This window comes from Centropristis striata, chromosome 2 (genome assembly GCF_030273125.1).
Source record: "Centropristis striata isolate RG_2023a ecotype Rhode Island chromosome 2, C.striata_1.0, whole genome shotgun sequence".
NCBI classification, from domain to species: domain Eukaryota; kingdom Metazoa; phylum Chordata; class Actinopteri; order Perciformes; family Serranidae; genus Centropristis; species Centropristis striata.
Genome location: NC_081518.1, coordinates 18594055 through 18621171, shown reverse-complemented (window position 1 = coordinate 18621171; position 27117 = coordinate 18594055). Strand labels below are relative to the sequence as shown.

The 27117-nt window shown below is 43.7% G+C and overlaps 1 protein-coding gene across 1 annotated transcript; it reads left to right on the top strand.

The window, feature by feature from the left end:
- The first annotated feature begins 1450 nt into the window (after positions 1–1450).
- Positions 1451–26778, top strand: LOC131993064 (ATP-binding cassette sub-family C member 12-like). Its single transcript, XM_059358774.1, has 28 exons — positions 1451–1550; positions 2777–2924; positions 3332–3568; positions 3843–4016; positions 4166–4313; positions 4908–5056; positions 5258–5365; positions 5543–5746; positions 6624–6695; positions 6815–6939; positions 7808–7880; positions 7967–8170; positions 8246–8418; positions 8522–8553; positions 12451–12501; positions 12635–12718; positions 16321–16424; positions 16607–16789; positions 17677–17903; positions 19412–19549; positions 19717–19906; positions 20056–20145; positions 24068–24257; positions 24430–24589; positions 24716–24794; positions 24876–24989; positions 26211–26375; positions 26616–26778. The coding sequence occupies exons 1-28, from the start codon at positions 1528–1530 to the stop codon at positions 26706–26708; spliced, it is 3738 nt and encodes a 1245-aa protein (XP_059214757.1). The 5' UTR covers positions 1451–1527; the 3' UTR covers positions 26709–26778.
- Positions 26779–27117: the final 339 nt, after the last annotated feature.

Here is a 27117-nt window from a genome sequence, read left to right as displayed (position 1 = left end):
TAACAATAATAATAATAATAAGTGTGTGAGACAGAAAAGTATGTGTGTGTGTGTGTGTGTGTGTGTGTGGGTGTGATAGATAGATAGATAGATAGATAGATAGATAGATAGATAGATAGATAGATAGATAGATAGATAGATAGATAGATAGATAGATAGGAGCTTTATTAATCCCTTGTGAAGGTTTCCTCAGGAATTGGCAATTCCAGCCCCAGCACAACACCAATACAATAAAATAGAATATGTGTGTGTGTGTGTGTGTGTGTGTGTGTGTGTCTGAGACGAGTGTTTACCGTTCATCAGGACCTGATGAGTCTGATCAAGGGTCTGTTTCTGTTTCTGCAGGATGGATGATAAAGAAGAACTAGTAGCAGATTGGGATGCACCCCAAAGTCCTCACAGCAGAGAGAAGGCAGCAGGTGAAAGGTGAGAACAGATCACTGAACATTCAACTGCTGCTTCACTCCAGAGCTTTCTACCACCTTACACTAGCTTCATCTAGAGCTTTCAATCACCTCTCACTGTCATCATCCGGCTCTGGATGATGGGGGGGACTGGGTCTGGTCTCTGTAGCTGGACTGGTTCTGGTCTCTGTAGATGGACTGGTTCTGGTCTCTGTAGATGGACTGGTTCTGGTTTCTGTAGTGGATCAGATTCTGAACGCTGTGCTTGTTGTGGTTTTGAGGTCTGGCCCTGAGGACGGATCCGGCTTCCAGTCCTTCACCAGCCTGTCCTCGATGACTCTTCTGATGTGGTCCATGTTCAGGAAGAAGCTGGACGTCAACTCCCTCCACCTGTCCCCCGAGGACAGAGCCAAAGTCAACGGAGATGGGTAAACAACAACAATCGTCACAATAAACGTTTATTTATACATAATTTATTACAAGGTTCTCTTATCCATCCAGCCGCAACATGTGTGTTGATGTGTTGTTGTTGATGTGCGGCTGATGTGTTGTTATTGTTGTTGATGTGTTGTTGTGTTGTTGTTGTTGTTGTTGCTGGTGTGTTGTTGGTGTTTTGTTGATGTTGTGCTGTTGTTGTTGCTGATGTGTTGTTATTGTTGTTGATGTGTTGTTGTTGTGTTGTTGTTGTTGTTGTTGTTGCTGATGTGTTGTTGTTGTTTTGTTTATGATGTGCTGTTGTTGTTGCTGTTGTGTTGTTGTTTTTAATGTTTTGCTGAGGGCGGTTCCATCAATGTGGCTAAACAAACCGTGGCTTCATTGTAAAAGCCTGGTTAGAATTAACACCAACTATCACTTGAGGCTAAAGCCGTTCCACTAACGCAGCTCAGCCGAGTCTAGTCAACGCTAACTCAACCCAGGCTATACAAGGCGGCATTGTACCCGAGCACGGAGTATATAAGCAGCCCGTATTAATCGATCGTGGAACAGCCGGGAACAGCCAATTAGTTGTCGCAAAGAGTGGTGAAAAGCAGCGCTGAAGCTTTATGAAGAATATAAAGTGACAGTCACAATAACAGACAATACTACTCCATTAACAGAGCCAGGGAGATGGCATGGCAAAAAAATGCAGACTGATAAAATGCACGAGTAATTAAAGCCTACTTATTGTTTTATTTGTAGTTGTTAATAAATTATCAATTAGATCACTAGATCAATAAGAGTGGTTATATTATCAGTAGGCTGGATAATAACAGATGTATGTTCACAGTTAGCTGTAGGCTAAGTTGGGAGAACTCACAACTAAAATGAATTTACTGTTAATTGGCCTAACTTGGTGAAGTAACCCTGTCATATATTAATTATTCTGTTACATATCAACAGTAGGAATCTGAACAGCCAAAAAAGGACTTGGACAAGTGAAAACATAATAATGTTTGGGCTGTATCTTCATTCTTCAGATTGTGTATAACCATGCACCTTGCTGCAGGACACAGCTGGAACAACTGCAGCAGCAAGTGATGATGAAACTGAGAAATTAAATAATAACTGGCAACTACATAATCAGCTAAGCGTACTCTTTGACACATTTTATTTTACAGGATGTCAGTGCGATCTGCAAGCCTCATATGCCTCTGGGAAATGAAAACCAAAAACTCGATATGGAGACAAAAAGCTAAAAATAGAATAATTAAATTGAGATAAAAAAAATAGAGAAGGATGTAAGTATACATTTTACCACAGCGGCAGCAGAACGTCATGGTTTGGACTGGATTTATTGTGTTGTTGTTGTTTTTGTCTTAACAGCTAGAACAAAATGAATGAATAAAGGACTACTAAAAACTTTTGCACACTTTTCTTAAATTACACATGTTTAGTTTTCAAATAAAGGAATTAACTCCAAAGCACAAGTTGCACGAATTAAAAAACATATTGACTGAAATAGGTGTGTAAATGCATGCCTCGTCACATTGTTAGAAAAAAGGTCTAAACCAGATGGTAACATAAAAAAACTAGGTCTAAACTTTCCGCGCTGACATGACAAAAGTGACGCGTGCACGAACAGAAACCTGGCGGAACTGATTTTTGCCATATTGTTTCAGTCCGTCAGGAATTATTTGACACACAGCTAAAATAAGCTTGTCAGTTCAGTGGTGCAGGCTAGTTCAGTGGTGTAAGTTACCATGGTTACTGAGCGGTATTAGTTACCATGGTTACTGAGTCGGGAATCACATTAACCACTCTGATGGAACGCATCTCTCACTTAAACTAGCGAGACTTATCAAAATAAGCCAGGCTTTTCCTTAACCCACGTTGAACACCCTATAGGAGGTGTTGTGTTGTTGCTGATGTGTTGTTGTTGTTGTTGTTGTCAGGCTGAGGACACTGTGGAACCAGGAGGTGGGTTCTGTGGGTCTCCAGCAGGCGTCTCTGCTTCGTGTTCTGCTTCGTTTCCAGATGAAGCGTCTCCTCGCCATCGTCTTCTTTGCCACACTCTTCATGCTGTTCCTCTTCTTCAGCTCCGTGAGTCACCGCAACATTGTTGTTGTTATTATTATTATTATTTATTTATTTGCAAATAAATCTGCCCCGGTCTGTCTCTGTGTCCTCTCATTTCCCTATAATGACTCCGTGTCCTCTCAGGTCCCTATAATGTCTCTGTGTCCTCTCATTTCCCTATAGTGACTCCGTGTCCTCTCAGGTCTCTATAATGTCTCTGTGTCCTCTCAGGTCCGTATAATGACTGTGTCCTGTCAGGTCTCTATAATGTCTCTGTGTCCTCTCAGGTCCCTATAATGACTCCGTTTCCTCTCAGGTCTCTATAATGTCTCTGTGTCCTCTCAGGTCCCTATAATGACTCCTTTCCTCTCAGGTCTCTATAATGTCTCTGTGTCTTCTCAGGTCCCTATAATGTCTCTCTGTCCTCTCAGGGAGTCCTGGTCTACCACATTGTCCTGTACATCATGCATCCGGACTTGTCCTCGGTGGGGGGCGGACTGGGTCTGTGTCTGGTCTTCTTCCTGGCTCTGGTTCTGAAGATCGTGTGTTTTTCGGTGATGTGGACCATCAACATTAGGACTGCCATCAGGATGAGGACCGGGTTCTGCATGATGGGCTTCCACAAGATCCTGTCTCTGAGGACGCACGCCGGAGTCTCTGTGGGACAGGTTAGCCTAGCTTAGCACAAAGAATGGAAACAGAGGGAAACTGTTTGTCTAGCTTAGCACAAAGAATGGAAACAGAGGGAAACTGTTTGTCTAGCTTAGCACAAAGAATGGAAACAGAGGGAAATTGTTTGCCTAGCTTAGCACAAAGAATGGGTCAGTTATTACATATGGCAAAATATTGAATATTCACACTGATAAACTTTATAGTTGATTGTAAATATAAACTGACTGTTTGTTATTCTCTCTGTCTGTCTCTCTGTTTGTCTGTCTCTAGATGGTGAATGTGTTGACCACTGACAGTCAGAAGATGTATGAAGGTTTCTTATTGGCTCCCATGATGCTTCCATTCCCTCTGCTGCTGCTTGGTTGTGCCATCTACTCCTGCCACATCCTAAACTACACCACGCTGATAGGCTTCGCCATCCTATTCATCGTCATCCTTGCCCAGGTGTGGTTAGCTTAGCTTAGCATTAACCCTGAGAACAGACTCTGATGCTGCTCTGTGCAGCAGGTCAGACTGACTGTAGAGTAGTTCCTCTGGTGTCCAGCAGAGGGCGCTCTCTGGCCATGTTGTTCAGTCATGTCTCTGTGTTCCAGCTCGCTGCTGCCAAGATCATCAACAAGTTCCAGAAAAAGACGGTGGAGAACACAGACAGCCGAGTCAGAACCATCAGTGAAATCCTAACATGCATCAAACTCATCAAGATGTTTGTTTGGGAGTCGTCCTTCTACAGCAGAGTCACAGGTAAACCCTGAACCCCTCACCTGTACAGTCTCTCGGCCCTCACCTGTACAGACTCTCCCCTTTACAGACTCTCACTTGTACAGGCTCAGTGAAATAATCTAATAATCACCACAAAAAAGAAATGTAAGCTCCAAAATGTAACATTTTTTTTCAAAATATGAATATAAACATTTAAAAATGTGAAATTCAGAAATATAAACATGAAAAATTACAGAGGGTTTTAACAGTTACACCCCCCCACACACACACATCAGGTTAACTTTCTTTCAGTGTCTTTGTTGTTGCTGTTTGTTTGTTTGTTTGTATGTTTACACAAAGAGTGGCTGGAGTCGGGTGGGGCCCCCTGAGGGGGGTCTCCTACAGTCACTGCTTTTGTTTGTAGCTTGTTGGCCCTCGGGGCCCCAACTGGCCCCAACGACCTGCCTCTGGGTTCAGGTCCAGGGTCTGGTCATGGGTCTGGTTCAGGGTCTTCTCTTTTTGTTTTTGTTGTTGTTTTAAAATAACAGATTTAAAGTTCTTAAATGTGACTTTCACTGACTGACTGATACACCGTGTAATAAATTGTACAATAATAAAGATGATGAATGATGTCAGACATCAGGGGTCTGGAGAGGAGGATGCTGGAGAAAGCTGCTCTGATCCAGAACCTCAGCGTGACTCTGAGCCCACTGGTCCCCATCATGGCCGTCATAGTCACCTTCATCGCCCACACGGCGCTCGGCCTCCCGCTCACAGCCAGCACGGTCAGCACCACCACACCTATGCTGATAATACTAACACTACTAACTCTAACTGCTGCTAACTCTCCTGCCAGTGACCTGTAAAGCTGGCTTACACTCTGAAATGTGATTTTATAAACACCAGTTTGTTATTTACTCATTAAAAGCTGCAGATGTGATGGTTTTCAGCAGCCTGGGTTGTAACAATGCTTCTCGTCTCCTCAGGCGTTCCCGGTCATCACCCTCTTTAACTGTGTCAGGTTCATTCTGTCCTGGTTGGCCCCGACCATCAACTTTGTGTCTGAAGCCGTCGTGTCTGTAAATCGCCTGAAGGTACCTGAGACTCATTTGAGACTCACCTGAGACTCACCTGAACACAGAACTCCTAAAAACCAGTAAACTGTCCAGGTTAACTCACAGTTATCAGGATAAGATCCTCCTCCATGTGAACAACAGCAGGTTGACAAGCTCCCCACGTAGACATTAATATGTGTGTGTGTGTGTGTGCAGACGTTGCTGCTGACAGAGAATCCAGAGTCGTACATCATCCAGAACTCAGACATGAAGTCAGCCACCGTCGTCATGGAGAAGGCCACTCTGTCCTGGAACAGACCGCTCCACCAGGAGACGGAGGACGGGGACGACCTGGTGTCCAAAACCAGAGCCAGCGAGGGGACGCCGGTCCTGAGGGACATCTCCTTCACCCTGCACAAGGTCCGACGGATGAAACCTACACAACAGTGTTTATTTATTATCTAAGTTATATGAGGGAGAGTTGAACAGACCTCTTTATGCAGTGGTGGAAAGTAACTACAAGTACATTTACTCAAGTACTGTACTTAAGTAGAGTTTTGAGGTACTTGTAGTTTACTTGAGTATTTCCATTTTATGTAACTTTATACTTCTACTCCACTACATTTTGAGGCAAATATTGTACTTTTTACTCCACTACATTTAGCTGACAGCTTTAGTTACTTTTCAGGTCGAGATTTAACATGAAAAACATGATAAATGCAAAATCATAAGACCTTTTAAAATTGTTTTTAACCTCATCACAGTATATAAAGTAATAAAAATGAGCCCTATTTTTACAAACTTAAAACACTGCTTAAATAAATCAATTTTCAGGTAAGATTTAATGTAAAAAAAAAGGTGATCAATTTCAAATGATTAGGCATGTTTATATAATAATATATTTGAAATAAATATAACAATCTGAGTGGGTTCATAACGAGTACTTTTACTTTTGATACTTTAAGTACATTTTGATGCTGATACTTTTTTACTTTTAAGTTTTTAATGCAGGGCTTTTACTTGTAGTGGAGTACAGTGTAGTATTAGTACTTTTACTGAAGTAAAAAGGATCTGAATATTTCTTCCACCACTGTCGTTATGAGACGCTGTAAACACCACGGACATTTCATTCATTTTTAATTTCATTAACCATGACCTGTGTTTTCTACCTGCTTTGGGAGGTTCACCTGTCACATCCGTCTCATCATCAGAGGAAAACTCAGACCATGGTCTCTGTCAGCAAGGTCTGAAAATATAACACCAGCAGAAATGTTTAACAGTGTGATGTTTTCTGCAGGGCCGACTGCTGGGAGTGTGTGGGAATGTTGGCAGCGGGAAGACGTCAGTGATCTGTAGTCTGTTAGAACAGGTGAGCTGTCTTTCAGGTGTTACCTCACACTCACCTGTCTGTCAGGTGTTACATCACTCTCACCTGTGTCTGTGTGTGTGTGTGTGTGTGTGTGTGTGTGTGTGTGTGTGTGTGTGTAGATGCACCTGCAGAAGGGCTCGGTCCAGGTGTCCGGTTCGATAGCGTATGCTGCTCAGCAGGCCTGGATCTTCTACGGGACGGTCCAGGACAACATCCTGATGGGGGCACCGCTGGACCTCTGCAGGTAATAATAATAATAATAATAATAATAATAATAATAATAATAATTAGGGCCGGGACTCGATCACAAAAATTAATCTAATTAATTAGAGGCTTTATAATTAATGAATCAAAATTAATCGCATTTTAATCGCATATTTAACCTGAGAATAGTGAGAGGTATTTTTTTCACATGGATTTTTAGTATACCATTGAATAATGACTGAATACATAAGCTTAAGCAACAAAAATATTGTTTATTTTTGTTCAAGTCCAACAGACCAGTGCAATTTTTGACATTAAATGTAGCAATAGCATATTTAGAAATATAGTACATTTCAAAAATTCAGGTAGCCTATAGGTAGGTAGACCTTCTATAAACTATAATACTTTGGTTTTTTAAGTAAAACACAATCCACGCTAGCTACCACACTAGCCGCTAGCTGCTATATGTTTAGCATTGAGGTGATACTTGAGGCTCGATGTGCTGCGGTGATATGTGAATTCCTTGTTGCATAGCAACACAACCATGCTCTTATCGACGCTTCCATCCATTGGTTTTCTGTAACAAAATGTCCCATCATCCACGGGGCCGACCAAAGCGCTCTCATCAGCTTCTTCCTTCATGTTCACTGTGGTTTGTTGTTGTCTGAACTCATGAACGCTAGTTGGTGCTCCAGTATAATCGGTCCACCTGAAACTCATCCAGTGAGAAACGTTCCGCGGTGCAAAAATAAGTGCGATTAAAATGCGTAAATTTTTTAACGCGTTAATTTTTGTGTAATTAATTAATCTTAATTAACGCGTTAAAGTCCCGGCCCTAATTATTATTAATTATTAATGGTATTAATTAATGTTTTTGATTGGTTAACTGAGTGTTTGTGGCTCTGCAGGTACAACAGAGTGCTCCGGTCCTGCTGTCTGGACGTTGACATGGACTTGCTGCCTTTCGGAGATCAGACTTTGGTAAGAGACTGGATCTGGATCTGGATCAGTCCCCAACCAGCTGAATAAACCGGTGTGTTTATAATGAGATGTCCTGTGTGTCTCAGCTAGGGGAGCAGGGCGTGAACCTGTCAGGGGGACAGAGGCAGCGGATCAGTCTGGCCCGGGCCGTCTACTCCGACAGAGACCTGTACCTGCTGGACGACCCCCTGTCCGCCGTTGACGTCCACGTGGGCAAACACATCTTCGAGGAGTGCATCAAGAAGGAGCTGAGGGGGAAGTCGGTCATCCTGGTGACTCACCAGCTGCAGGTGAGTTAAGACTGCTGAGTCAGATCAGAAACTAACAGACCATGGAGTATTAATGAGTGTGTGTGTGTCCTGCAGTACCTGGAGTACTGTGATGAGGTCCTGGTCCTGAAGGACGGGGCGGTCCTGGAAGCAGGACCTCACCAGGACCTGATGCAGGCCGGTCGTCACTACACAGCGCTCCTCACTGCATACCTGACGGAGCACGCTTCCGCGGAGCGGGTACCTTCACCAACACGTTTCAGTTCACTGTTTCATGATCCAGCTCCCTGGACCAGGGTCATCATCTCCACTGCTTGTTTCTTGTTTTCAGCCTCAGAAAGACGAACAGACGAAGCTGAAGGTGAAGCAGAGAGAACGCAGTGACGGAGGCATCGTCAACCCAGGTACCACACCAACACTCATGATGTCCTCACAAACTCTTCACTAATATGATCCTTTGGTATTTTACTCCCACAAATAATCCCACAAGAACTCTGTTTGAGAGCTTAAATGACGATTTGTCTGGTTGGTAAGATCAGCTGTCTGAGGAGGAAGAATGATAAATATAATGAACACTTGAAGGGAAACTGAAGCAGCTGGTTCACTCTGTTCACAACCAGCAGACTCCAGCTGGAAACAACAAACTGCTAAATTATAAATAAATAAACAAGTAGATAGATAGATAGATAGATAGATAGATAGATAGATAGATAGATAGATAGATAGATAGATAGATAGATAGATAGATAGATAGATAGATAGATAGATAGATAGATAGATAGATAGATAGATAGATAGATAGATAGATAGATAGATAGATAGATAGATAGATAGACTTTATTTATCCCAAGCTGGGAAATTACAGTGTAGCAGCAGCATTACACACATAGACAATAACAACACAATTAAATAAAAGAACAACCTAGGCATACTACAAGCAATAAAATATAAAAATACAATAAAATATAATAAAAAATTAAGTGTCTAAAGAAGGAGTATGTATTAAGGAGTAGAATAGAATTCCAGTGCAGAATAAATATGAATATACAGTATAAAAATGTTGGTGCTATGAAACAAATAAGGTGCAATGAACAGTGTGCATAAAAAACACATAAAGTGCATAGACAGTATGTAATGAACCAGACTATTATTTGTTATTGTACAGTGTGATGGCATGTGGAAGGAAAGATTTTTTATATCTGTCCCTATGACAGCAGAGCTGGAGCAGCCTGTGAGAGAAGGTGCTCTGCTGTCTTTCTACTGTGTGATGGAGAGGGTGCTGATCATTGTCCATGATGGCCAGCAGTTTGTTCAGTTTTCTCCTCTCCACCACAGTCCCAAAAGTCTCCAGCCTGAGACCGAGTACAGAGCCAGCCTTCTTGATAATTTTATCAAGTCTGTTGGTGTCGCTGGCTCTGATGCTGCTGCCCAAACACACAGCAGCAAAGAAAATGGCGCTGGCAACAACAGACTGGTAGAAGATCTCCAACATCTTGCTGCACACATTGAAGGATCTCAGCTTCCTCAGGAAATAAAGTCTGCTCAGCCCCTTCTTGTACACAGCCTCTGTGTTAGATTTCCAGTCCAGTCTGTTGCCGATCACCACTCCGAGGTATTTATAGTCCTCCACCTCCTCCACCACCTCCCCCCTGATCAGAAGTGGCTGTGGAAGCATCTTCTTCCTCCTGAAGTCAATCACCATCTCTCTGGTCTTGTTGACGTTCAGCTTCAGGTGATTCTGTTCGGACCACTCTACAAATCTGTCCACCAGTGTCCTGTACTCACCCTCCTCTCCCTCTCTTATACACCCGACAACAGCTGAGTCGTCAGAAAACTTCTGCAGGTGACATGACTCAGAGTTGTACTGAAAGTCAGTGGTGTATAAGGTGAAGAGGAAGGGAGAAAGCACAGTTCCCTGCGGAGCTCCTGTATCACTGACCACCACATCAGACAGGACACTGCCCAGACGGACAAACTGTGGCCTGCCTGTCAAGTAGTCAGTAATCCAGGAGATCCTAGAGTCGTCGACACCCATCCCCCGCAGCTTCTCACCCAATAGCAGAGGTTGAATGGTGTTGAAAGCACTGGAGAAATCAAAGAATGTGATCCTCACAGTGCTTCCTCCACCATCCAGATACAAATGGGCTCGTTGCAGCAAGTAGATGACAGCATCGTCGACTCCTAAATGGGGCTGGTAGGCAAATTGCAAGGGCTCCAGAAACGTCCTCACCTGTGGCCTCAGCTGGGCCAAGACGAGTCTCTCCAGGACCTTCATCACATGAGATGTGAGGGCGACAGGTCTGTAGTCTGCTGGGTCAGATGGTCTCGACTTCTTGGGGACTGGGACCAAGCAGGAGGTCTTCCACAGCAGCGGGACTTTCTCCTGACTCAGACTCAGGTTGTACAGGTGTCGTAGTACAGGAGACAGCTGGCTGGCGCAGGTCTTCAGGATCCTGGGTGTGATACCATCAGGACCTGCAGCTTTACGCTGATGGAGTCTTTCCAGCTGCCTCTTTACCTGGCCTGTAGTCACCGCTGAGGGGGGGTTGGTGCAGATGTCATCAATGTAGGAGGAGGAGGAGGGGGGGCAGATGGAGAGGTGCTGCACTGGAGAATGCTGGGGGGAGGGTAGAGCCATTCGGGACAGTGTGGATGTGTGGGGGGCAGAGGGTGCAGAAGGGGTGGCAGGCGGTGAGCTAAACCTGTTAAAAAAGTTGTTAAACTGGTTTGCTCTGTCCAGGCTCCCTGACATCTGCCTGTCCTTCCCCTTCATCCCTGTGATGTGTTTCATTCCTGTCCACACATCCCTCACACTGTTCTGTTGGAGTTTGGCCTCCAGCTTCCTCCTGTAGGTGTCCTTACATGTCCTCAGCATCTCCCTGAGTTTGTGCTGCACTCTCCCCTGCTCCTCTCTGTCTCCAGACATGAAAGCCCTCTTCTTCTTGTTAAGAAGTGCCTTCAGGTCACTGGTAATCCAGGGCTTGTTGTTGGAGAAGCAGCGTACTGTCCGGGCTGGCACGGTGGTTTCCTCACAGAATTTAATATACTCTGTGATGCAGTCAGTCATATTGTCAATGTCCTCCCCATATGGCTCACAGAGTACATCCCAGTCTGTCGACCCAAAGCAGTCCTGCAGTGCCTCAGAGGCCTCGTGTGTCCACCTCCTCACCGTCCTGGTGTTCACAGGCTGCCTTTTCACCAGAGGAACATACTTTGGGGTCAACATGACCAAGTTGTGGTCCGACCTGCCAAGGGGGGGAGGGCTGTTGCCTCATATGCATCCATGTTGTTAGCATACAGGAGATCCAGCGTCTTATTGTCTCTGGTGGGGCAGTCAACATATTGTTGGAAGTTATTTAATGTTTTGCCCAGAGAGGCATGATTAAAATCCCCTGTAATGACCATGAATGCATCCGGGTGTTCAGTCTGTAGTTTAGCAGTGACGGTGCTGATGACTTCACAGGCCACTGCTGCATTAGCTGACGGGGGGATGTAAACAGCGACAAACATGGTGGACGTGAACTCCCTCGGCAAATAATACAGGCGCATTCCCACAGCAAGCAGTTCAATGTCCGCGGTACAGAGCCATTCCTTCACACTGACGTGCCCGGGGTTACACCACCGTCTCACTCACATAAAGTGCAAGCCCGCCACCTTTCTTTTTCCCACTTTTGGAACAGTCTCTGTCTCCTCGAACCAAACTGTAGCCAGGAACATCAACGCTGCTATCCGGGATATGTGAGTGCAGCCAAGTTTCACTGAAGCAAAAAACGCTACACTCACGGTATTCCCTCTGGGTCTTCACCAGCGCTGAGAGCTCGTCCGTCTTATTTAACAAAGACCTCACGTTTCCCATAATAATCGCCGGGACTGCTGGTTTATGTTTCCTCCTTCTCTCCCTCCGCAAGGCTCCAGACCTGCAACCCAGGCGTCTCCTCCGCAACTCATGCGGGACCGCAAGTCTGTCTCCGGGCAGCAGTAGAGGCTCGCGCAGCGCAATCAGCTGTTTGCGCGTGTAAACAATGCCCTCATAACTACCGGCGAGGTTCTCCGTTACAAAGAGTAGAAAAAGTAACAGAAGAACGTGGAGAATGGTAGTAAAACTTAGTCCAGCCATTGTCACAACGTTTGTGAACAGTATGTGATAGATAAAAACCAACACCAAAAAGAATAAAAACCAACAATTAAACAAAAGTTACAATACACTACGGGAGCTGCGGCTACAGGCTGCCACCTGGAGCGGCGCCAGAGACGAAGAGGTAAACAAGACTATCTGCTGCTCTGTGTCTGTCTCTTCGCAGCCTTTGACGAGTCTGACGAGAACATCGACGCATCGTCACCGGACTGTAAACGTGAGTCTGAAGAATATGATTGTTCTTTAATTTGTAATAACAATATCAGATCAATAACAGATCAATAACAAATTAATAACAGATCACTAACTGATCAATAACAGATCAATAACTGTGTGTGTTCTCTGTGCAGTTGCTGATCAACTGATTGCTCCGGAGCAGAGCAGAGAGGGAGTCGGCTTGAGAGTGTTCCTGAAATACCTGCAGGCAGCCGGAGGTACACACACACACACACAAATGATAAGACCACCATTGTTTTCTTCACTGCATTTTTTTATTTTAATGCCTGCTACAACTAAAGGTACATTTGTTTGGACAAATATAATGATAACAACAAAACGAGCTGATAAGAGTTTAATTTAAGAGCTGATATCTAGACATTTTCCATGGCTTTGTTGATCATGATTTGGTTATAATCATTAAAACCATGTTAAATGTCTAGATATCAGCTCTTAAATTAAACTCTTAACAGCTATGCTATTATATTTATATGAATAATGGACGTGGTCATGTGAGGGCCCCGTTAGTTTGTGGCGTTCTTCATGTTCCAGACTAACCTGTTACTGAAGGGAACCCCTCCAGCTGACTGATGTTTACATTTGAAATGGTTTGAATCCTACTTGAAGGGCAGGGACTACTTTGTGTCAATAGTTCTCCAAGGGTCCATTCTGGGGCCTCTTCTGTTTAACATCTACATGCTCCAACTGGCTCATACCATAGCTATGCAGACAACACAGAAATTTACAGAACAATATCACTAGGAGACTATAGTCCAATACAAGCACTGATTAGATGCATTGAGCAAATCAACAATTGGATGGTGCAGAATTTACTCCAATTAAACAAAGAAAAAACAGAAATTATTTTTGGAGCCAAGGAAGAACGATTAAAAGTTAGCACCCAGCTTCAAACGGTGATGCTAAAAACCACAAACCAAGCCAGAAACGTAGGTAGTCATGGACTCAGATGTGAACTTCAACAGTCACATTAAAACAGTTACCAAGCCAGCCTACTATCACCTAAATAATATGTCAAGGATTAAAGGACTAATGTCTCAGCAGGATTTGTAAAAACTTGTCCATGTGTTTATCTTCAGCAGACTCGAACACTGTAACAGTGTCTTTACAGCTCATTCAGAACTCTGCTGCCCTAGTCCTCACTATGACCAAAAAAGTAGATAGTATTACTCCAGTCCTGAGGTCCTCACACTGGCTTCCTGTCTGTCAAAGAATTGATTTCAAAATACTATTGTTGGTCTACAAAGCACTGAATGGTTTAGGGCCGAAATACATTTCTGGTGTTCTGCTCAGCTACCATCCAGAACTCTCAGATCATCAGGAACTGGTCTGCTCTGTGTTCCCAGAGTCACAACTAAACATCAAGATGCAGCGTTCAGTTTTTATGCTCCACATATCTAGAAAAAAATCCCAGAAAACTGCAGATCTGCTGCAACTCTCAACTCTGTTTCATCATGACTAAAGATTTTTCCTGTCAGGCCGGGCTCGAAGCAGGACTCAGACGCAGAGATAGAGTATGTCAAAAGCACTTTATTTTGGTACTTAGTCAGCAAGAGGAACTCCCCGAACAGAGGAAACAAAAGGGCTATGAACATTAACAGTCTAGAAGACCTAACACTAATAATCCCTAAAAAGAGGGAAAAACACAAAACTCCTGACTATCCTTAAACTCAGGGCAAACTATCCTACGGGATAAGGAACAAACAACTAGACAAGGGAAGGGGGAAAAAGGGACAAAATAAAATACTAATAAACAAAAGGCGCTCCAAAAGGGAGGAAAAGACCTAACAGGGAAAAAGACTAAACTAAAAATCACTCCGTAAAATGGAGGAACAATCTAATGCTACCTATACACCAGAAGACTTTGAAAAGATTTGGAAAGACTCCTGCAAGACTATCAGCTCACACCTGCTCACATCTAAAGACAAGTGTTTAGAGTTTTTAGTCCGAGCCTAGTCTCAGACTGAGATTCTACAAAGACTGTGAATCTTGCAGGGTCACTATTTACAATACTACAACTAGATTTTCTTTAGCATTTTTTTACCTACCATGCAATATTTGTGTGTGCAGTGGTTTGTGTTGGAAAAAGAAAAAGAAAAGAAGACGCCACAAAATGCCCCTCACAAAGCTGAAAAAGGGTTTCTGTTTTTGACATGAAAAGTTGACTATTTTACAGTAAAAATAGACAAGAAGAATAGATAAGGAAGAATAAAGGAAAGGAAAATTTAGAAAATAATTCATGATGTACATTTATGTCGTATTTAATTATATTTAATTTATTTGTTTAATAAGAATAATTATACTTATCAGCTCTATCAACTTTCATTTAGTTGATCACACATTAATCATCAATTATTTATTACTTATTTATGTATACATTTATTTATACATTTTAACCGGGTCTGCTTACTATTCTCTTTACTATGAAACAGCGCCCCCAAAATCCCGCTTGTGGCCGTAAATATATTACATCTCTATATTTGTATTTAGGCTTGAGCTTACTAACATTATTGTGATGTAACTTTTTCCTGTCGAAGTGGTTTTACTGGCCGGTCTGCTCATCTATTGGTTGTTGATTGTGTTCCGTCACTGCGACTTGCGATAATATCAAACACGTTTGATATGATCGCAAACCAAAGACTAGGAAAAGACTGATATCAAACAGCGCAGATGACTACCTTACACTTAACGATCGGGATGACGGGAGCGCGCTGTGACTCCAGTAAGACTCCTAGATTTACTAAAGACTTTCAGTTTTTAGTCTGGGACTGGGAAAATCGTTTGGTGTAAGCCCAGCATAAGGGAGAAAAACTAAATAACTCAAAATCACTCTGAAGGAGGAATAACAAAAGGCAATCTAAACAACTAACAAACTAAGGGAGCAGCTAAGCTGTGAAAATTTACAAAAGAAAATCACTCTTACGAGGAGAACAAACTTGAAAACGAAGCAAGGCAGATGACTGTGGCGATGAAAAGAACTGTGGTAATGCTGGCGAGACGAAAAATGACACTCTGGCACAGGACAAGGGAGACACAGACTATTTAACACATGAGGGAGGGAGCACCAGGTGAACACAATTGGTAATTAGGGGAGACACTCAGGCAGGTGACACACACAGGGAGGGGCAGGTGACCTGAAACGAGAGGAGAGTTACTTTTCAAAATAAAAGCAGTGACGAGACCAAAACATAAAAAACCCAAGACCTCACCACGGTGTGACATTTCCCCCTTTACGGCACTGGAACTTTTATCAGCTCGCTTTCAATTTTTTAAATATTTGGATATACTTTTATATTTTTTACATTTCGGATCTTCTGACTCCTCTCGTTTAGCGATATGAGTAGATAATAGATTAAGGGACTCCTCTTGTTTAGCGATATGGGTAGATAATAGATTAAGGGACACCTCTTGTTTAGCGACATGAGTCGAGAATAGATTACGGGACCCCTCTCGTTAAGCGATATGAGAAGAGAATAGATTAAGGGACTCCTCTCGTTTAGGGATATAAATAGAGAATAGGAAATTATGTATCATATTATTATTATATACATACACCATACGTGATGACGTAGCCAGCAAAAAAACGTAGCTTCCTTCAGAATAAAAGCCCATGTGTTGCAGGATACTGTGTGAGGTTCCTTCAGAATAAAAGCCTGTGTGTTGCAGGATACTGTGTGAGCTTCCTTCAGAGTTAAAAGCCCATGTGTTGCAGGATACTGTGTGAGTTTCCTTAAGAATAAAAACTCATGTGTTGCAGGATACTGTGTGAGTTTCCTTAAGAATAAAAGCCCATGTGTTGCAGGATACTGTGTGAGCTTCCTGATCCTGGTCCTCTTCGTGCTGCTGATGACGAACGCCGCTCTGACCTACTGGTGGATGAGCTACTGGCTGGAGCAGGGACACGGGGTGAGCCTGCACTACACTTCCCATGAGGCTTTGCAGGGAGCATCATGTTGCCATGTCTTTCAGAAAGAAGTCTGATTGTATAGAAGTCTCAGCAAACATTGTCATGATGAGTTTATGGATCATTTGTCGTGATATTCTTCATACTGTATATCAGATGTTAAACAGATGTTTCTGTTCCTCAGACTGCCAACGTCACGTCTTCAGAGCAAGGAGACGTCTCTCTGAACCCAGACCTGCGCTTCTACCAGAAGATCTCCGGCGTGCTGATTGTCCTCATGCTGATTATCTGCATCACCAAATGTGTCAGCTATGTCAAGGTCACGCTGCACGCCGCCACCACCATGCACAACACGCTGCTGAAGAAGGTCAGACTCAGAGCCAGAGATTAACAGTGAACAAACTGAAGATCTTCCATCTCACCCACCAGATGGACAGTTTTTATATCAAGCCTGTCCTGTTTAAGTGTCGGTGTTGTCCACGAGTTCCTTCCTGCAGGTCTCAGGATCTCAGGGTGTCTGGGTCTCAGGGTCTCAGGCTTTTTGGGTCTCAGGGTCAGATCAGACCAGACCAGATCAGATCAGACCAGATCAGACCAGACCAGACGACCAGATTAGATCTGATCAGACCAGATCAGATCAGATCAGATCAGATCAGACCAGACCAGACCAGACCAGACGACCAGATTAGATCTGATCAGACCAGATCAGATCAGATCAGATCAGATCAGACCATATTAGATTAGATCTGATCAGATCAGATCAGATCAGATCAGATCAGATCAGACCAGATCAGATCAGATCAGACCAGACCAGACCAGACCAGACGACCAGATTAGATCTGATCAGACCAGACCAGACCAGATCAGATCAGATCAGATCAGATCAGATCAGATCAGACCAGACCAGACCAGACCAGACCAGATTAGATCTGATCAGACCAGACCAGACCAGACCAGACCAGATCAAATCAAATCAAATCAAATCAAATCAAATCAAATCAAATCAAATCAAATCAGATCAGATCAGATCAGATCAGATCAGATCAGATCAGACCAGACCAGACCAGACCAGACCAGACCAGAGCAGAGCAGAGCAGAGCAGAGCAGAGCAGATCAGATCAGATCAGATCAGATCAGATCAGATCAGATCAGATCAGATCAGAACAGATCAGATGGCAGCTCTGTGAGGGTCTGGCTGCTCTCAGCTGATTGGTCCATGTTTTCTCTTAGCTGACTGGTCCATGTTGTCCTCAGATCATGGGGAATCTGATGAGCTTCTTCGACACAACGCCGTCCGGCCGGATCCTGAACTGTTTCTCGTCCAGTCAGCTGGAGATTGACTCTCTGGTGCCTCATCACCTCAACGTGCTGCTCATCTACTCCCTGATGGCCCTCACCATCTGCATCATCAACTCGGTGGTGTTCCCCGTCATGCTGCTGCCCATCCTCTTCCTTGTGACGGGCTTCAGCGTCCTGCTCCGGTGAGTCTGACCAACAAACATCACCTGTTAGAACAGACAGAGATCTGGCATCAGGAGCCGGGACCCCGGGGTTCAATCTACTCTCACCATAAGGGTTTTTAACCCCTTCACGTTCTAACACATTTAAAAAGGTATTGGGGAAGATAGTAGGTCAACAGTAGATGCCAAACAGAAGTGGTGTACATTATCTGAAAGCTGGGAACCTGAAGATTCATTGAGATGCAGCTCAGCACTGTGTGTCAAGATGTTGTGTGTCGTGTTGTTGTGCGTTATGAATCTGTAATATGTTCGGAAATAGGATTGAGGAAACCTTTAAAATTAATTTATCTGACTCCAACATAAAAACCTCTCACCTATTTATCAGCACAGATCGTTTGATGGAGAAGGATTAGTAGGAGACGTCCTTTACCTTCACTTTATTACAATACGCCAAGAGTCTCTGGGTTCAATTTACATTTCCCTGACAACAGATAGGCTGGTCAGTTCGCGAGTCTGAACACAGTCTATTTTCCCTGAACCCATTTTATAGCCTAACAAAAGTTTACTAAGAATGTACTAAGTACTAAGATCTTTATGCAGACGTTGCCTCCATTTGATCCGCTGGTTAGTCAGTTTATTCAATACGTGTACATGAGTCATGTCACTGGGCAGAGCTGTCTTGTATCTCTCTGCTCATGTCCCGTGACCTTGGCCTGCAACAAACTGCCAAATCACCAACTCCTGCCTTGAGGAAAACCAGGTGCAGAGAAAATAAATGGAGACACAGATTTTGCAACAGACACATCCATACAAAATATATCTTTTTGTGATAATAGAATCTTCCTCTAAATAGGGCAGAGGAAGGTTCTCACACAGCACTTCATTGTTTGCATGTAGTAAGCAGATGGAGTAAATGTATTTAGTTTAATCATAGTTTAGCAACTAATTGTAATATTAGCACATGAGCATTGTAGCAAAGCAGCTTGCATGATTAACCTATCAATGCACACAGAGAGATTACACACGCAGACACACGTACAGAGCGAGAACTTACACACACACACACACACACACACACACACACACACAGACGTACACAGGAACAGACACACATGACTATTCTAACAAATATTAATCAATTAACTAATTAAGTGTACAAGGGGTTTAAACATTATGATATGAGCATATGAAGAGCATTCCCATGCTTAATTATGCCTCATGAGTTGTTGCATTTTTGGTGCTGAAAGTGACGAGAAGTGCTAAAAATGGTCGTTAATTACTGCAAAATACCATATTAAAACACCATAGAAAAATTCATGCTGAGATTTGGTATCAAAATCTGCTGACATTTTGGGGATTTCTGTATTTTCGGTTCTATTAAGTTATTTCGGAACTATTAAGTTCTATTAAAGGGTTTTAAAGTGTTTAAACAAAATACATATGCAAATCAGGACAATGTCTTTGAAATAAAACAGAAGTGTTACCAATGCTTGTCGAGATAGTGATATTATTGTGACTGTTTGCTGCAGGATGTTCCTCAGAAACATCAGTGAATTAAAGAGGATGGAAAGCATCAGTCGGTCTCCCTGCATCTCTCTCTGCACCTCCATCGTCAAAGGCCTCGGCACCATCCACGCCTACGACAAGACCCTCACCTACACACACCTGTAAGACACACTCACATACACACACACTCACATACACACAGCTGTAATACACACTTGCCTACACACACACACACACACACACACAGCTGTAACTCTTTAACAGTTTACCTCCTGAGCTTCGTCAGCTGTGTGTGTGTGTTGATAACGTTCTGATTGTTTTTTTTCAGGTTTCAGAGCCTCACTGACACACATGTGAACAACTTCCTGTTGTTTAACTTTGGTCTGCGGTGGCTCTGCACCGTGGTAGACTGCCTGTGTACCGTCGTGGCGCTGGTCATCTCTCTGATGGTAGTCTTCATCTCTAATAACGTCTGCAGTGCCCCCATGAGAGCCCTGACCCTCAGCTTCATCATACAGGTGGAGCATGCACACACACACATGCACACACACACACACACACACTGAGGTGTACTGTGGTTGTGATAAAGAACATAATCATTTACTGTCTGATGGAATAATAAACGATGTAAACTGTCTGTTGTTAATATGAATATTTGTATTTTCAGCTGACCAATAACTGTCAGCATCTGATCCTGTCCCTGACGGAGTTAAAGGCTCGCTTCATCTCTGTGGATCGGCTGCTGGAGTTCACCATGGTCGGTTCATAATACCACGGTTACTTATCATAAGATACAGTAGATATAATATATTACATGATAAACTAAGTAGGAAATGGTTAGATATGGAAGAATTATCCTATCTTTATTCAAGAGCGTAGATTTTCAGTTTGAGAGCATAATTTGTCTTTCTCGTGCTCAGATTTGTTCTCCTCATGCTCACATTTTGCGCTCGCACTCAGATTTCTGCTGCTTTCTTTCAAAATGTGTGCGTGCACTTAAAAATCACATGCTTGTGCTCACATTTCTTCTTCTTGGACACAAACATTTTGCTCGCACTCAAATATGTCCTGTGCGCACTCAAATCTAAAGTCTACGCGCTCAGATCTCAACTCTGCGCTCTCAAAACTTTTGTGCTCGCACCCAGAACACGCACGTCCTCTCAGGTTGAGGTGTCTGCTCAGACTGAACGATGTCCCGCCCTGCGCTTAAAATAGTGTGTTTCACCAGCCAATAGGGAGACAGCTAGATTGTGGGCCGGTCTTAGGTGCGTTCCCTTGCCTTTTTGAGCGCTCCGTCGGGGCGGGTATATGGTCTGTTTGTAAAACTGCTTCTCTCTTAAAATACACCAATTTACCATATTAGCCAGCTATTTGAATCGTCACCTATTTAAAACGCAGCATATTTATGTAGAATTAATCTTAAGTAGTCCTAAAAAGAGTTATGGTAGTTTAGATTATATATATATATATTTTTTCTATTATTATTATTTATAGATATATATATATATATTTATTTTTTTTTATCTGTACAGTGGTGTCACGATAGTCCAGTGGTGAAGTACATTACCATCTGTTGCCTTTTAAACCATGGGACGCCGGTTCGCATCCCATCCGCCGCACTCTTGCTGCATGTCTTATTATGATTTAAAATTTTAATTGATAAATTAATGTAACAGTAATACAATCCGTGTAACCAGCTGATTCTCTTATTGCAACGTGTATCAACGTCCTATTTACGTGGTCAAAGCCAGGGGGCGCATAATTAGGCTAATGTTGGTAATACTTTCACTTTCACAAGAAGAAGACTTTGAGCAGGATTCGGAGCGCGGCAGCGAATGAATGGGAGACCAGATGGATGGCCAAAGACCTCAAGTAAGTTCATTGCTAAATGTTGCTACAACTCAAAACACATCGATCATATACAGTAGTTTCAATAACAGTACAGTAATCATTTTGACACTCGTACTTATCAACATATATAGCGGGCCTTCATTGTAACATGTACAACGAAAGTACAATAATTGGCAACGTATGATCGTACCAGCGGCAGGTAGGCACACATAATGAAGAGCGAGCTGAAGGGAATCCCCACTGACGTCACTTCATTCATAATGAGTTTCTGTCCCTAGTGCCGACAAAGGCCCGCTATATATGTTGATAAGTACAAGTGTTTTGAGTTGTAGCAACATTTAGCAATGAACTTACTTGAGGTCTTTGGCCATCCATCTGTCTCCCATTCATTCGCTGCCGCGCTCCGAATCCTGCTCAAAGTCTTCTTCTTGTGAAAGTGAAAGTATTACCAACATTAGCCTAATTATGCGCCCCCTGGCTTTGACCGCGTAAATAGGACGGTGATACACATTGCAATAAGAGAATCAGCTGGTTACACGGATTGTATTACTGTTTACTGTATTAATTTATCAATTAAAATTTTAAATCATAATAAGACATGCAGCAAGAGTGCGGCGGACGGGATGCGAACCGGCGTCCCATGGTTTAAAATGCAACAGTTGGTAGCATACTTCACCACTGGACTATCGTGACACGACTGTACAGATGAAAAAAAATTAATATATATATATATCTATAAATAATAATAATAGAAAAAAAATATATATATAATCTAAACTACCATAACTCTTTTTAGGACTACTTAAGATTAATTCTACATAAATATGCTGCGTTTTAAATAGGTGACGATTCAAATAGCTGGCTTATATGGTAAATTGGTGTATTTTAAGAGAAGCAGTTTTACAAACAGACCATATACCCGCCCCGACGGAGCTCTCAAAAAGGCGAGGGAACGCACCTAAGACCGGCCCACAATCTAGCTGTCTCCCTATTGGCTGGTGAAACACACTATTTTAAGCGCAGGGCGGGACATCGTTCAGTCTGAGCAGACACCTCAACCTGAGAGGACGTGCGTGTTCTGGGTGCGAGCACAAAAGTTTTGAGAGCGCAGAGTTGAGATCTGAGCGCGTAGACTTTAGATTTGAGTGCGCACAGGACATATTTGAGTGCGAGCAAAATGTTTGTGTCCAAGAAGAAGAAATGTGAGCACAAGCATGTGATTTTTAAGTGCACGCACACATTTTGAAAGAAAGCAGCAGAAATCTGAGTGCGAGCGCAAAATGTGAGCATGAGGAGAACAAATCTGAGCACGAGAAAGACAAATTATGCTCTCAAACTGAAAATCTACGCTCTTGAATAAAGATAGGATAATTCTTCCATAGTTAGAAAGTCAAATGTAACAGTAGGAGACAGAACAGCTGGATTCACATGAGTTATTATATTCATTTCAGTGGATTAGTGGAAATTGCACTGGGACCACTAGTCTGAACCAGTCTAAACCAGTCTGAAGTAGTCTGAAGTAGTCTGAACCAGTCTGGACTAGTCTGAACCAATCTGAACCAATCTGAACCAATCTGAACCAATCTGAACCAGTCTGAACTAGTCTGAACCAGTGTAAACCAGTCTGAACTAGTCTGGACTGGTTTGATTAGTCTGATTGGTCTGAAATAGTCTGAACTAGTCGGAACTAGTCTGGACTGGTCTGAACTAGTCTCAACCAGTCTGGACCAGTCTGAATCGGTCTGAACCGGTCTGGACTGGTCTGAACTAGTCTGAACCAGTCTGAACTAGTCAGAACTAATTTGAACCAGTCTGAACCAGTCTGAACTCGTCTGGACTGGTCTGAACTATTCTTAACCAGTCTGAACCATTCTGAACTAGTCTGAACCAGTCTGAACTAGTCTGAACTAGTCTGAACCATTCTGAACTAGTCTGAAGTAGTCTGAAGTAGTCTGGACTGGTCTGAGCCAGTCTGAACCGGTCTGGACTGGTCTGAACTAGTCTGAACCAGTCTAAACCAGTCTGAACTAGTCAGAACTAATATGAACCAGTCTGAACTTGTCTGGACTGGTCTGAACTATTCTTAACCAGTCTGAACTAGTCTGGACTGGTCTGAACTAGCCTGAACTAGTCTGAACCAGTCTGAACTAGTCTGAACTAGTCTGAACCATTTTGAAGTAGTCTGAAGTAGTCTGAAATAGTCTGGACTGGTCTGAGCTAGTCTGAACCAGTGTAAACCAGTCTGAACTAGTCTGGACTAATCTGAACCAGTCTGAACTAGACTGAACTAGTCTGAACCATTCTGAACTAGTCTGAAGTAGTCTGGACTGGTCTGAGCTAGTATGAACCAGTGTGAACCAGTCTGAAATAGTCTGGACTAGTCTGAACCAGTCTGAACTCTACATTGTCAATCAATATGTGCTGTGTGAGAGTCTGAGTGTGTGTTTGTGTGCATGCGTGTCTATGTGCGTGTGGGTGCATGTATGTGTATGTGTACATACAGATGCGTATGTTGAGATGAAAGGGGTGGGTTTTGTCATCTGCTTTTATTCTTATTTTTTGTAAAGCACTTTGTGTTGCATTTATATGTATGAAAAGCACTAAATAAATAAAGTTTGATTTGATTTGAACCAGTCTGAACCAGTCTGAACCTGTCTGGACTGGTCTGGACTGGTCTCATCTATTCTGGACTGGTCTGAACTAGTATGGACTATTTTGGACTAGTCGGAACTAGTCTGGACTGGTCTGAAGTCTGCATAAGACTACCAAAGACCCTGAGGAGTGGGAGGTCTGCTGGTCTCTGACTCTTGGTGCTGGTTGTGTTTCAGGGCTCTGAGTCTGAGGCATCTGGACAGCTTCAGGTGGATCAGGTCTCAGAGGACTGGCCTCAGCACGGAGCCATCACCTTCCTGGACTATAAGATGAGGTACAGACAGAACTCACCTGTCGTCCTCAACGGGCTGCAGATCCACATCAGAGCCGGGGAGAAGATCGGCATAGTGGGAAGGACCGGCTCCGGTAAGAACAACCTGCGGGAGAGCCCTGTGTCCCTGTGGACACAGTCTCCAGAGGACTGTCTGTCCCACCTGGGGGAGCTCAGGTTCAGGTCTAGGTCCAGGTCCAGGACATGGTTGAAGAGCAGTGGACTGAGGTGAACTCAGGTCCTGACTCCGTGTCTTTGTGTGTCCAGGGAAGTCGTCTCTGGCCGTGGCTCTGTACCGGCTGGTGGAACCGGCGGGAGGAAGCATCCTGATAGATGGAGTGGACATAACGTCCATCAGCCTGTCCGCCCTGCGCTCCCAGCTGTCCATCATCCCCCAGGACCCCGTGCTCTTCACCGGGACAGTCAGGTAACTCCTCACAGACCGGTTCAGTCCACGTCCTGTCAGGAGACTACAGGTTCTCATAGTTCTGTTGGACTTCTTGGGGACAGACTGAATGTGTCCGTGCTGACAGACAGGTGTGTCTCTCTGCAGGTACAACCTCGACCCATTCAGCAGACACAGTGACGAAGAGGTCTGGGCCGCGCTGGAGAAGGCCTTCATGAAGGACGCAGTACGTCACATATACTGGATATATATTAATTATATAATAATAATTATGATTATGATTATGATTATGATTTTGATTATTCAGATCAGCAGTCTGGACGGGAAGCTGCAGGCCGTCGTGACGGACAATGGAGGAAACTTATCAGTAGGACAAAGACAGCTAATGTGTCTCAGTAGAGCTCTACTGAGGAACTCTAAGGTCTGTCTGCTTGTCTGTCTGCTTGTCTGCCTGTCTGTCTGTCTGTCTGTCTGTTTGCTTGTCTGTTTGCTTGTCTGCCTGTCTGTCTGCCTGTCTGAACATCGGTGCACCACAGGGTTGTGTGTCGAGCCCCTTCCTCTTCTCCCTCTACACTCTCGACTGCAAACCCACCCACGAGGCCAACACCATACTGAAGTTTGCAGACGACACCATGGTGGTAGGCAGGATCTCAGGCAACAGCGAGGCTGCCTACAGGACAGATGTGGAGAACCTGGTGAGCTGGAGCAAAGAGAACAACCTGATCCTCAACGCGGCAAAAACAAAGGAGATGATCCTGGACTTCAGGAGGAAGACGAAGCCCTTCGTCCATCACCCCATCACCATCGATGGCGAGACAGTGGAGGTTGTGCAGAACATCAGGGGTCAACATCAGCCATGACCTGACTTGGACCGTCAACACCACCGCGACGGCCAAGAAAGGACTTCAAAGGCTTCACTTCCTGAGGTGCTTGAAGAGGGCACGTCTCCCACAAAAGCTGCTGGTGAGCTTCTACAGGTCAGCCATCAAGTCGGTTCTCACATACTGCATCACTGCATGGTACTCTGGCTGCACCACAGACAACAGGAAAGCTCTCCAGCGCATCATTAAGACTGCTGAGAGGATCACCGGCACCCAGCTCCCCAGACTGGAGGACATCTACCTGACCCGCTGTACTCGGAGGGTCAAGGGCATCCTCAGAGACAGCACAAACCCTGGACACTGCCTCTTCACCCTCCTGCCCTCAGGGAGACGATACAGGACACTGCCTGCCCGCACTACAAGACTGCAAAACAGTTTCTACCATAGAGCTGTGACGTTATTAAACTCCACTCCCACTCTACTGCCACACTGATACTCCCCATCTCATCTCATACACACATGATTGCACTATTGCACTATTGCACTTAAGGACTTGGACTTTTTAAAACATTGGTACTTAGATATACATTTTATTTATACAGCGTTGATAATGTTGTGTTTTGTGTTTTTCTATATTGATATAAATATCAATATTTTGTACTGTGCAACTGGAGGAGGACTGCTCCAAACAAAATTTTGTTGTCTTGTACAATGACAATAAAGTTCTATTCTATTCTATTCTATTCTATTCTGTCTGTCTGTCTGTCTGTCTGTCTGCCTGCCTGTCTGACAGCCTGTCTGTCTGTCTGTCTGTCCCTCAGATCGTCCTGTTGGACGAGGCGACAGCGTCCATCGATGCCGGGACGGATGCTCTGATCCAGACCACCATCAGAGAGGCGTTCCAGTCGAGCACGGTGCTGACCATCGCTCACCGCATCAACACGGTGCTGCACTCAGACCGCATCCTGGTGCTGAACCACGGACAGGTGAGTCCCTCCGCTCAGGTGTTACAGGTGTTAAAGGTTGTATTACAGGTGTTACAGGTGTATTACAGGTGTTACAGGTGAATTACAGGTGTGTTACATGTGTATTACAGGTGTTACAGGTGTGTTACAGGTGTATTATAGGTGTGTTACAGGTGTATTACAGGTGTTACAGGTGTATTACAGGTGTGTTACAGGTGAATTACAGGTGTATTACAGGTGTGTGTCTGTGTTGCCCTGCAGGCTGTGGAGTTCGACCGTCCAGACGTGCTGAAGCTCAGACCGGACTCTCAGTTCTCGTCTCTGCTGGCTGCTTCCAACTCTGTGACGTCCTGAAACTTTGATTTGTTGTTTTGATTGTTCTGTACAATAAATTATTTATTTAAATAAATGTTAAAGAATCTAAGTGTTGACCTGAATTATTCATGAAGGATTTCTGTTTATAAAACCATTCGGCCCCACCCACCTGACACATGAACTGTGACATCACAACCCGTGACATCACAACCTCTGTAATATATGAACTCCAGTTATTGTACACAGGAAATCATACAAAGTGTTCATGTGGACGGCAGAACAATAATCCTGAGTCTTTATAATCTGAGTCATATAACAATCTGTGTGTGTGTGTGTGTGTGTGTGTGTGTGTGGATTACAGCTGAATATCACTTTAATCCTGCATCTTCATTAATAATCTACAGTCAAACATTCAATCACATTTATTACAAATGAAATGTATCCTTTA

Excerpts from the sequence above, each read along its gene's own strand:
- LOC131993064 (XM_059358774.1), top strand. The coding sequence starts at position 1,528 with ATGCAGACTGATAAAATGCACGA. Across the intron at positions 8,554-12,450 it reads CGGAGGCATCGTCAACCCAG|CCTTTGACGAGTCTGACGAG; the intron begins GTACCACACCAA and ends GTCTCTTCGCAG. Across the intron at positions 26,376-26,615 it reads TGGTGCTGAACCACGGACAG|GCTGTGGAGTTCGACCGTCC; the intron begins GTGAGTCCCTCC and ends GTTGCCCTGCAG.